Raw genomic sequence first — 12,086 nt, forward strand, 5'->3', positions numbered from 1 at the left:
CAACATTACATTTTCTGTTAAAATGTTGTCTTCTTTCAAATAAAAAATAAAACGGTATCAAAAAATGAAACAGATATCAGGGAAGTGTCCCCGGAAAAAAAAGTCCCTATAGGGCAGTGGTTGTCCGGGGCCCAAAAAAATGGATCCGCGACCCCACAAACGGGTTCCCCGAACCACTGTTTGGGACCCCGATGCCCTATATAATGTGACTGGTGAAACGTGTTAGGCAGCCCCTCTCCTTACTGTGTGTGTGTGTATATGTGTGTGTGTGTGTGTGTGTGTGTGTGTGTGTGTGTGTGTGTGTGTGTGTGTGTGTGTGTGTGTGTGTGTGTGTGTGTGTGTGTGTGTGTGTGTGTGTGTGTGTGTGTGTGTGTGTGTGTGTGTGTGTGGGGCATCATCACCTCATCCAGGAGCCCCCCCGAGGCATGCCACTCATGGGCGGCATGCCGGGAGGCGGCAGCGGAGGATGATGGGGCACCACCACCTGGCCCTGGCCGACCGAGGGCGGCGGCGGGTAGCCGCCCAGGCCGTGGCCGTACTCGGCGGCGTGCGCCATGCTCACTATGTGCGCCGGGGGCGGCATGGCGTAGCCGTGGGCGTAGGGAGGCAGCTGGTGGGCGTGGGCGTGGGCGTGAGCGTGGGCGTGGGCGTAGACGGACGACGGCGGCAGGGGAGGAGGGTGGTAGGACGACACGGCCGGCAGCGCCGGAGGCAAGGGTGGCGGCGCGGCGGGCGGGTAGGCGTGGCCGTGGTAGCCCATCGGCGCCGCGTAGGCCTGGCGGGAGGGGGTAGGGACGAGATGATTATGACGTTATGGGGTATAGGCAGTGGTGTAAAAAGTACTAAACATTTTTACTTAAGTGACGGTATCAATACTGCAATATAGAAATGTTACAAGTAAAAGTCTGGAATTCAAAATGTACTTGAGTAAAAGAATAAAAGTATTGCCATCAAAGTAAAAGTACTCATTATGCAGAATGTCCCATTTCAAGTTGTCAAATGTATGACAATCTTTTGAAAATAGCAGATCTACAAGCTCACAATGCGTCGCATAGGGCTGAAGTGGTTAATGTATGTTTTGTAATAATAATCAAAATCTATAAAGTAACTAGCAAGTAAAGTTTTAAAATAATTGTAGTGGAGTAAAAGTACAATATTTGGCTCTGAGATGTAGTGGAGTAATTGAAAATTGTAAATTCTCCAGTAAAGTAAAAGTACCTAAAAATTGTACTTAAGTACAGTACCTGAGTAAATGTACTTAGTTACGTTACACCACTGGGTATAGGCAACGGTTAAGCACGGGTGCAAACATTGACACAGGGGAGGGTAATCACTGAAACACAAGTGTGAGGATTTTTGGTTTGAAATAAAATAATGTATTTTCGAGCGGGGGGGGGGCCTACCTGCGGGGGCACGGCGGTCTTCATCATGGACTGCAGGCTCTGGTAGCCCTCGCCCGACATGTAGGAGCTGTCGGTGGGGATGCCCATGATGTAGTTGTTGGTGGCGGCCTGCTGGTGATTGTCCATGGAATAAAATATATAAAATCTCACGACTAGGCCTTGGTGTCGAATTTCGATACTTTCTTGCCATCTAAATGACAGTATCAATACTACTCGGTAAAGAAACCTAATCACTGCACTTATTTATTTTATTAAAAATCTTTATCCCACGATTTTGTAACCCATTTTTTACTGCACTTATTTGTATTCATAATTTGTAATCATAACAGTATACACACATAGGAAAAAGTAGCGTTCAGGAACAGGTATCGAAATCGACGAATCAAGTCGTTAAAAAAACTAAATTACGATACCAAGCCCTACTCATGACTGAAATATTTTGTATTTTCTGTTTACTAAAGATCTGGAGACCCCTTTTACTGAACAAACACTCTATAGCAAAGATTACTATCAGAATATAGAGCCATTTAACAATTATTTTAACACAAAATATCACTTACTGCACCTATTGAAGTGAAATACCCTGTTAACGATTTAATTGTTTTTTTTTGGCATTGAACATTGGAATGTACAGTATAAGACATTTATGTTCGCCTTTTAGGCTTTGTAGAATAGCTTGTAATAATGTTGTGCTATGGCCAAAACAGGCCGTGCCTAAGGCATGTTTTGCAGTAAGCCATAATTTTACACTTTCATATAAAAATAAATAATAATAATAATACAAAAATCAGCAGATCGGGGCTTGTAAGATCGTCTCTTTCTTTCTTTTTTTTTCAACACATGCATTTATACAGGAACGATAACGACAAAAAATGACAATAGGCTCTATGCACAACAGCCATACTGTAAAGACATTCACAGGTGTTGCCAATGATACTGATGAAGGCTCTGTTCCATTCAGGTCAAACAGAGTCAGGGTGCTGATATTGTGCATGTTGGCTCACTGGAAACACTCTGCTACACCAGTGGGTCTCAAAGTGTGGTCCAGGGACCCTCATGGTTCCTTGAGGGGTTTCCAAATGGCCCCTTACAGGTGTGTAACTTTTCATTTGGTTGAAATTTAAAAGTGTAAGAACCAATGTGCTACACGAAATGGAACAGAGCCTTCATTAGTATCATTGGTAACACCTGCGAAGGAAGTAAGGAAGCGGCCCAATTTCCTTCCAATATGGCTGCTGTGCATAGAGCCTATTGCGATCAGGCGGTTAGGTAATAATTGTGACGGGAGGGGGGCCTACCTGGGGGGGCTGAGGAGGTGGAGGGGGAGGCCGGTGGGGCAACGGAGGGGGCTGGTGCTGGAGAGGCGGAGCCAGGACAGACACCTTGGACAGAGGCGGGAGGAAAGACACAATTAGTTACTTTTTACGGGGACAGAGCTCTGCTCTGTACACGTATTGTTATTGGCAGTATTCTGTCACTTCTTCTTCTTCTTCTTCTTCTGCCACTTTTCGCAGTTCTGGCTGAACCGCGCTGTCGCTTTTTACGAAACTCGGCCATATGGTAGATGGTCATGAAAAACGATCAAAAAATAATTCTCACAATCTTTCGTCCAAAGGTGGCGCTATAGCACTCAATTGAAAATGCCAACTTTGACCAGGTACAACTCATGCCCTGTTTGACCTACAGCCATGAAACTTGGATACACATATGCGTCTCCTCATGCTGAACAACTTTCACCCTCTGACTTTTGACCTCTGACCTTTAGATCTCCCACCATTTTGAATTATATGAAAAACAGTCATTGGCTCCTAACTTCTGCATTTTTTCACTTATGGAAAATCCGTTGGAAATTTTTGTAGGCAGTGGTCCAAGGTTCAAGTGCTAAACGTTTCGTGCAGATTGCTCAAAAATCCCAGGAGGAGATAGATTTTAACTATTACAGTTTAAAGAAAATTATTCATCTGTGCCTAAAACATACATGCAGACTCACATTTCTTTGAAACTTTGCAGAAATGTACAGGGTCATTCCAAATATCACTGAAACCAATCTTACTCCAATTGGCCAAAAGGGGGCGCTATAGCAATTTTTTGAAAAGGCAGACTTTAAACAGGCATAAGTCATGCCTCGTTTGGCCGAAAGTCGTGAAACTTGCTTACACATGTGCCTTGACTCATGAGGAACACACGTATCGATTTGACCATTAAGCTCCGCCCTTAGATTTTCCGCAATTTTGAGCAGTTTGAAAAATACTTGTTTTTGCCAGTTCTGGCTTAACCGTGCATACGCTTTTTACGAAACTCGGCCATATGGTAGATGCTCATGAAAAACTACCAAGAAATAATTCTCACACTCATTCGTCAAAGGGTGGCGCTATAGCACTCAATTGAAAGTGCCAACTTTGAACAGGTACAACTCATGCCCTGTTTGACCTACAACCATGAAACTTCGATACACACATGCGTCTCTTCATGCCCGACAACTTTCGTGGTCTGACTTTTGACCTCTGACCTTTAGATCTCCCACCATTTTGAATTATATGAAAAACAGTCATTGGCTCCTAACTTCTGCATTTTTTCACTTATGGAAAATCCGTTGGAAATTTTTGTAGGCAGAGGTCCAAAGTTCAAGTGGTAAACGTTTTGTGCAGATTGCTCAAAAATCCCAGGAGGAGATAGATTTTAACTATTACAGTTTTATGAAAATTATTCATCTGTGCCTAAAACATACATGCAGACTCACATTTCTTTGAAACTTTGCAGAAATGTACAGGGTTATTCCAAATATCACTTAAACCAATCTTACTCCAATTGGCCAAAAGGGGGCGCTATAGCAATTTTTAGAAAATGCAGACTTTAAACAGGCATAAGTCATGCCTCGTTTGGCCGAAAGTCGTGAAACTTGCTTACACATGTGCCTTGACTCATGAGGAACACACGTATCGATTTGACCATTAAGCTCCGCCCTTCGATTTTCCGCAATTTTGAGCAGTTTGAAAAATACTTGTTTTTGCCAGTTCTGGCTTAACCGTGCATACGCTTTTTACGAAACTCGGCCATATGGTAGATGCTCATGAAAAACTACCAAGAAATAATTCTCACACTCATTCGTCAAAGGGTGGCGCTATAGCACTCAATTGAAAGTGCCAACTTTGAACAGGTACAACTCATGCCCTGTTTGACCTACAACCATGAAACTTCGATACACACATGCGTCTCTTCATGCCCGACAACTTTCGTGGTCTGACTTTTGACCTCTGACCTTTAGATCTCCCACCATTTTGAATTATATGAAAAACAGTCATTGGCTCCTAACTTCTGCATTTTTTCACTTATGGAAAATCCGTTGGAAATTTTTGTAGGCAGAGGTCCAAAGTTCAAGTGGTAAACGTTTTGTGCAGATTGCTCAAAAATCCCAGGAGGAGATAGATTTTAACTATTACAGTTTTATGAAAATTATTCATCTGTGCCTAAAACATACATGCAGACTCACATTTCTTTGAAACTTTGCAGAAATGTACAGGGTTATTCCAAATATCACTGAAACCAATCTTACTCCAATTGGCCAAAAGGGGGCGCTATAGCAATTTTTTGAAAATGCAGACTTTAAACAGGCTTAAGTCATGCCTCGTTTGGCCGAAAGTCGTGAAACTTGCTTACACATGTGCCTTGACTCATGAGGAACACACGTATCGATTTGACCATTAAGCTCCGCCCTTAGATTGTCCGCAATTTTGAGCAGTTTGAAAAACACTTAAACCCTTAAATGAATGCCTCACAATCTCAAGGTCGCCAGTTCAAGCCTCACTTGATGTAGACTTAATTTAAGTTGAATTGCAAACAACATGACTGTATCAATGAATACATGTGCAAATGGTAAAGATAACCTGAAATGCTTATTTGAGAGTACGTTTTTTACGTATGACATACTTCATTCTGAAAATAGCTGATCTACAATCTCACAACTTTTCATGGTTTGTGAGCTTGTAGATCGGCTACTTTCATTAGTTTTGGTTCTGAGGAGATGTACAATTTCTTCATTGGTAAATGGCTTGTGAACGAGTGATCTTAGTGTTAGTGAAACAGGGGCTTGGTTCATGAAAGAAGGCAAGAGTTTATGATCTTCAACAGACAATATCAGCCTGGACAAAGCTATAGCACTATAGGTAGTGTTGCAGCCTATTAGTCTGAAGGTTGAGAGTTCGAATCCTGTTAATGGCAGTAGGTTGAGATGTCCAATCAAACCATTATGTTTCCATCTCTCTCTCTCATCAATCTATTGTTTCCATGTCACTCTCTCTCTCTTCAATCTATTCCGTTTCCATGTCTCTCTCTCTCTCTATTCACTGGCCCCGTATTATCGCTGCTTGCAGCTATATTTTTGTTTTGTTTTACTGAAGGAGCACTTTACCCATTTCAACCTCCTTCATATAATTGGTCCTCACTGATGCTCACTATAAAATATTATTCTGTCCGGTCAACTCTGTGTCTCATTGGTGGGCCTACCAATGACATAATCGGTAGATAGATTTGGTCATTTCAGACATTATATATAATTATATATAATATTTATACAAATGTGCCTCAAAATGTGTACTTAAGTACAATACTTGATCAATGTACTCAGTTACTTTGAACCACTGACCTTGGAGCAGGCGTCCGGTGGATTGGGGGAGGGCTCTGGGTCTCCGGGGAGGGGGGCCGGGGGGTAGGAAGGAGGAGCTTTGCGATCTGTAGATAAACAACAGGGAGATGATGCACTGATTTGATTTGTTTTGTGTTTTGCATTTTGCATGTGGAATGTGAATCACTGGTTTATTTCAAAACTGACCTGAAATAAAATCGGGAAACGTGGAGATAGATATCATAGATATTAAACCCCAGCCTCCGTATTGTGGGGAAAGGTTTAGCAGAAAATAGCAGATCGACAAGCTCACAACGCGTCGCAAAGCCGGATGCACCAAGGTGGATTCGAACCCACAACCTCTGCTCTATACTGGTGTATTTTATGTTTTCTGTTCTTGTGGGGATAGCTTTCATTGAAAATAGCAGATCGACAAGCTTACAACGCATCGCAACGCAATGTGTGTAAGCTGGCCGATCTGCTTGTCAATCTGCTATTTTCCACAATATCTACAAGCTCCCGTGTCATGATGCAAAGTGTTGTGAGCTTGTAGATCTGCCATTTGTTTACTTTATGGAATCAGTTTTTCATTTGTTGTATTGTATTTTTTTTCCCCCCAAACCCATTGTTTGGGAACCCCAGTTGTATAGCGTTACAAAGTGTAGGGTGCAGTGGAGAACACTGACCTGCAGAGGGCAGTGTGACGGGCAGGGGAGGCATGGGAGGCTCTAGTCGGGGGATCTTGGAGCCGACGAGCTCTGGACAAGAGAAAGCAGACAAGACGAGGAGCAGCAAATGAAGACAAATACATAAATACATACAGTATATATCAGCCTCCAAATCATATACACTGTTGATAGTCTGTACATATCGTTGCCGTCAGGCAGAAACCTCATAACTCCATATTTTAAGGAGGTATGAAAAATGATTTTAAAAGAAGTAAATAATAATAATACAATTTAATAAATGATCAATTATGTTTTATAATCAATTACATGGATTAGTTCGATTAACCGTTGCACACCTATCTAATAATAACCAAGAAGGGTTGTGGACAATGTCGGGTCTCTGCTCTATATGTAAAGTGTCTTGAGACAACTTGTTGTGATTTGGCACTATAATAAAATGTCATTGCATTATTTTTTTATTTTTTTATAATACAAATGTAATTGAATTGGCTTACCAGAGGTCTTGCTGTCTTCTTTGGGAGATGGCTAAAAGGACAGGAAACTGATGTCAGAGTGAGATAGCCAACACATTCACAAATAGCACACACTCAAACGAAACATATTACTTTGACAAGTTACAAATGTTTTGGAGACAGAGCAGTGCCTGTCTTCTCACAGAAAGGCACAGTAAGGCCTATTATTATAATGACCTTGTTGCACAGCGCTTTCAACGGAATTGAATGTTCTTTCTGGATACGGAATATGCAACACATTAGTATCGGCAAAAACATCGCATTTTGTATCATCTTCTTACGTGATAAACATTCAAACAATTACAGCATCTGTGCAGGGCTATAATATCTAATAACGAAATAGCTTCCACAATATTATAATGCAGTGGTTCTCAAAGTGGGGTCCGGGGACCCCCAGGGGTCCTTGAGGGGGTTCCAGGAGGTCCCAAGCAGAATGAGTTAATATAGCATTAAAATCAGTTTAACCACTGTAACCCTATATACATCAGCTATTAAAACAGTGGAATTAATTGAAATAAAATTGTAAGCATCTTAACAACACAAATATGGTATGGGGGGTCCCTGGCACAAAGTCTTTACAGATGGGGGTCTAAGGCCAAATACATATTATTTATTTTATTTTTGAGAGTTTGAGAACTACTGTTATACATTTTTTTTATGTACGTGTGTGTGTGTGTGTGTGTGTGTGTGTGTGTGCGTGCGTGTGTGCGTGTGAGTACGCGAGTGCGTGCGTGAGTGCGTTCCACTCACGTGGGTCCGTTTGAGCGCTGGTCTTGGCGGGCTGGTCTGCGGGGAGGGCTTCTTGGTCAGGGGCGGGGCAGGGGGAGGGGCCACGGCGGTGGGGGCGGGAGCGGGGGGTGCGGGGGTCTGAACCTGAGCCTGGGCGGGTTGCTGCTGCTGCTGCTGCTGCTGGGGAGCGGGGGGCGTGGCCGACGGAGGTTTGTCCCCGCCGAGCCCGCCCGCCGTTAGTGCGGCGGTGCCCTGCGGCATCTGCTGCTTGCCCTGGGAGTACAGGTCAAGGATCTGGTGGCAGATGTCTGCGGGAAGTGGAAGCAGAGTAGGGGTAGCGGTTAATAAAACTGATCAATGTAATTGATTATAACAATTATTAACAACTTAAATGTGTTGTTGAGTGCCTCAGGGCTCTATACAGTTTTCGTTCTACATTAATCCACAATGCTGAGTGTGAGTGTTGTGAGTGTTTCGCTATTTTCTGCGAAAGTGGTTCAATAAAATAATAAAATAAAATAGCAAAATTATATATATAAAGAACACTCACTTTGATTCATGGAAACACACTTCTCGATTATTCAATTAATCAGGAGTAATCGATAGAATAATCCCAAAGAAAATAATCAACAGTTGCGGGCCTAGATTTTATTTCCTGCGATTTGCTCAATTCTAAATACAATTCACCAAGGTGCGTACTTCAATAGAATGATCAGGATAGTGCAAAAAAAGTCATAAGGTCCCAAAATAAATAAAACAAAATTAAAGTATTTAACTGACACAACATTGTGATATTCTATTGTACCTTAATAATATCATTCAAGCAACAAAAACAATCATCAAATGTCAAATGTACAAGAAATAAATAATTAAACAGAACATCAGGTTAAAACACATCGATACCAGCCACACAAACAGGGTCCAACAATCCAGTCCAACATGGAGCCCCCTTTGCTCTATTCTAACTCGCCCGTCAACCAATTATTCAACAGATCTTTTAAAGCTGTTCAAAGACTTTAAGAAATGCAATTTAATTTGGGAGAACGAGTGGATTGGACACACAACTCCAGATGAACAACATGGACCACAGCAACACATACTGTACGGCTGCTAAAGAGATTGAGTCATGATGCAATGATCCACATTTAAAGCACATATCTGTGGTGCTACATTGTTTTATTCCGAGACCAAAAACAACAACGACGTCACCACCAGCTCCACATCCTCTTGCTTCACAGAGCAAGTGGAGAGTCCCCCCTCCCTGCTGAAGAAGAAAATAGCTGATCTACACCCACACATGCCAAACACCCTTCCCCCTTACTAGGGCTGGGCAATTAACCAAACATATATTGAATCTGACATTTAGAACAAATAGCCCACTTAATCTTCCTCATGTACAGCATGCTAATTGATTAATTGAGAAGCAGGGTTTTTTGTGATATTATTTTCTATTTCTTATATTTCAACAAATCGACACAGGAAAACGTATCTTTTTTAAATAATCAAATAAATCGATTAGTCTGATTAAGCACTTAACCACTTGTATTATACAGTACTTTGGTTAAGTGTAGTGGCGGCGTGAAAAACAGTGAAAATAGCCGATCTGAGCCATTAGGCCAACTATTTTATGTATTTTTCTATTTTTTATAATCGTTCATTAATCGTAACCAAGGCAAAAGCTTGAAATAATCATGATATTGATTTGAAGACATATCGCCCAGCCCTAACCCTAGGTTTGTCAACTACCGGATATTCTAATAAGGAATACCCGGCCGGGTGTCTCTTAAATCCAAGAAAAATAAAAGACAAGATCTCACTGTATGCACAGTTTATATGTACCGTAAATTTCGGACTATAAGCCGCGACTTTTTTCCCATTTTTCGACCCTGCGGCTTATATAACGGTGCGGCTTATCTATGGATTTTTATAGCTAACGGCCACTAGGGGACCTCCTAAATCTAGGGATTTTACACCCGCGGTTTATAGTCCAGTGCGGCTTATATAAACTGCTCAAAAAAAGTTTGGAAACTTAACTTCGGTCAATTATATCTCCACTTTAATAAAACCAATTGGTATTGTGTTTTATATCATTTTTATCGTTGATTAGTCACCTTTACAAGGAGGTACAGCTTGTAAGGATCGGGCATTCGTGGAATGAGCAACACAGCTAAACGTGTGGGTAGCGCCTCCAAAAAATTTGCCAAAATCACCCAATATGCTTCTGTTGGTAATCGCTCTTGTTTTGAGCAACCTGCCAGCACACACCTGCTGAGAGGTGTGTGCCAGTAGTCACAGGTGTGTGACTGCCTCACAGGTGAGTGACTGGCACCTGAACATGGGTTTTGCAACTTTGTTAAGTTGGAGTGTGTATGCTCCAAGCAGCAACACTGCCCCCATGGAAAGATGCCACTTTTGTCCCTTCAGGATGAGGCCTGTGCAATAGGGCAAGTGAATCAGAGTGACAGCATTATTTGGTGTCAGCCCTGGTACCATTTGCAAACTTAGGACCAAGTTCTGTGAGACTGGTGAAGTCAACAAGGAAGACAACAACCCAAGACCCCTTGCTTAACTGAGGAACCATAGATTTACAGGCCAGATTTGCACAACGGAACCAAAGACAGACGTCAAAGTTGCAGGACCCATGCTCAGGTGCCAGTCACACATGTGACTGGCACACACCTGCCTGCAAATGGTACCAGGGCTGACATCAAATAATGCGTAATCTGCGTAACAGAACATCAGCTTCACTGGCCCTATTGCACGGGCCTTATCCTGAAGGGACAAACGTGGCATCTTTCCATGGGGCAGTGTTGCTGCTTGGAGCATACACACTCCAACTCAACAAAGTTGCAAAAACCATGTTCAGGTGCCAGTCACTCACCTGTGAGGCAGTCACACACCTGTGACTACTGGCACACACCTCTCAGCAGGTGTGCCAGCAGTGTGCTGGCAGGTTGCTCAAAACAAGAGCGATTACCAACAGAAGCATATTGGGTGATTTTGGCACATTTTTTGGAGGCGCTACCCACACGTTTAGCTGTGTTGCTCATTCCATGAATGCCCGATCCTTACAAGCTGTACCTCCTTGTAAAGGTGACTAATCAACGATAAAAATGATATAAAACACAATACCAATTGGTATTATTAAAGGGGAGATATAATTGGCCGAAGTTAAGTTTCCGAACTTTTTTTGAGCAGTTTATGTACAAATCATTCAATTTAGCTGCTGCGGCTTATATTCAGGTGCGGCTTATAGTGCGAAAATTACGGTATACTATATATTTACTACTTGAACCCCAGCATCCATTTTCTGGATTCTGGAACATTAGCCCAAAATAGCAAATCTACAAGGTCACAACGCGACGCGTTGTGAGCTGGTAGATCTGGTACTAAGTCTAGAGGTGGTTAACAACCTGAGTTATAGTATGCAGTACGTATATGAGCTGTTTGAACTTGTAAGATGTGTGCCATGGATCAGTTCAATCAGGGACACATGTCTTTTAGTTGCCAAACAAGGGACGATTCCTTATGTCAAGGGGACGGTTTGGCAACCCTACCTAGCCCTTACCTTCCAGCACCTCCACGGGCACATCCTGGACGAACTGCTCCCACCAGCGGCGGGACGACTGCTTGGCCGTCCACTCCTGGATGTCAAACTTGCAGAGGCGTCCGGCCAGGTACATGACGGCCACCGCGATGATCTCTGGCTCCCACTGCAGGGACAGCATGGTGCACAGGCTGCACACGGGATGCATGGATGATTAATACAGTTAACTAAACCCAGTGGTGTAAAGGAACTAAGTATTTCCAATTTGCAGTACTTTTACTTCTACTCCACTAACATCTCAGAGGCAAATATTGTACTTTTACTCCGTTACAATTATTTGAAAGCTTCAGTTACTAGTTACTTTGTAGATTTTGATTATTATTACAAAACATACATTATACACTTCAGCCATTTGAAAATAGCAGATCTACAAGCTCATAATGCATCGCATCGCGATGCATTATGAGCTTTTAGATCTGCTATTTTCAAAAGATTTTAATACATTTTACACATTTGAAAACTGAAATGGGACATTCTACATAATGAGTACTTTCTACTTTGGTAATTTAAGTGCATTTCGATACC

At 42.3% G+C, this 12,086-nt stretch overlaps 1 protein-coding gene across 2 annotated transcripts in view; it reads right to left on the bottom strand.

Moving 5' to 3' along the window:
* Positions 1-373: 373 nt before the first annotated feature.
* The window catches only part of LOC311041357 (cyclin-K-like), a 21,754-nt gene continuing 10,041 nt past the window's right edge, over positions 374-12,086 (bottom strand). Inside the window, exons 7-14 of one of the 2 annotated variants that reach the window (XM_084086269.1) lie at positions 11,523-11,692; positions 7,976-8,262; positions 7,208-7,238; positions 6,711-6,782; positions 6,046-6,131; positions 2,702-2,785; positions 1,404-1,511; positions 374-775 (exon numbers count right to left, since the gene is read on the bottom strand). In XM_084086269.1, the coding sequence (XP_083942395.1) occupies positions 398-775; positions 1,404-1,511; positions 2,702-2,785; positions 6,046-6,131; positions 6,711-6,782; positions 7,208-7,238; positions 7,976-8,262; positions 11,523-11,692 (1,216 nt within the window). In that variant the 3' untranslated portion in view covers positions 374-397. Of the gene's footprint in view, positions 776-1,403; positions 1,515-2,701; positions 2,786-6,045; positions 6,132-6,710; positions 6,783-7,207; positions 7,239-7,975; positions 8,263-11,522; positions 11,693-12,086 lie in introns of both variants that reach the window. The other variant, XM_084086268.1, reaches the window with a different exon arrangement.

The sequence above is a fragment of the Gymnoscopelus microlampas genome (assembly GCF_963454915.1).
Source record: "Gymnoscopelus microlampas genome assembly, contig: SCAFFOLD_64, whole genome shotgun sequence".
NCBI lineage: Eukaryota > Metazoa > Chordata > Actinopteri > Myctophiformes > Myctophidae > Gymnoscopelus > Gymnoscopelus microlampas.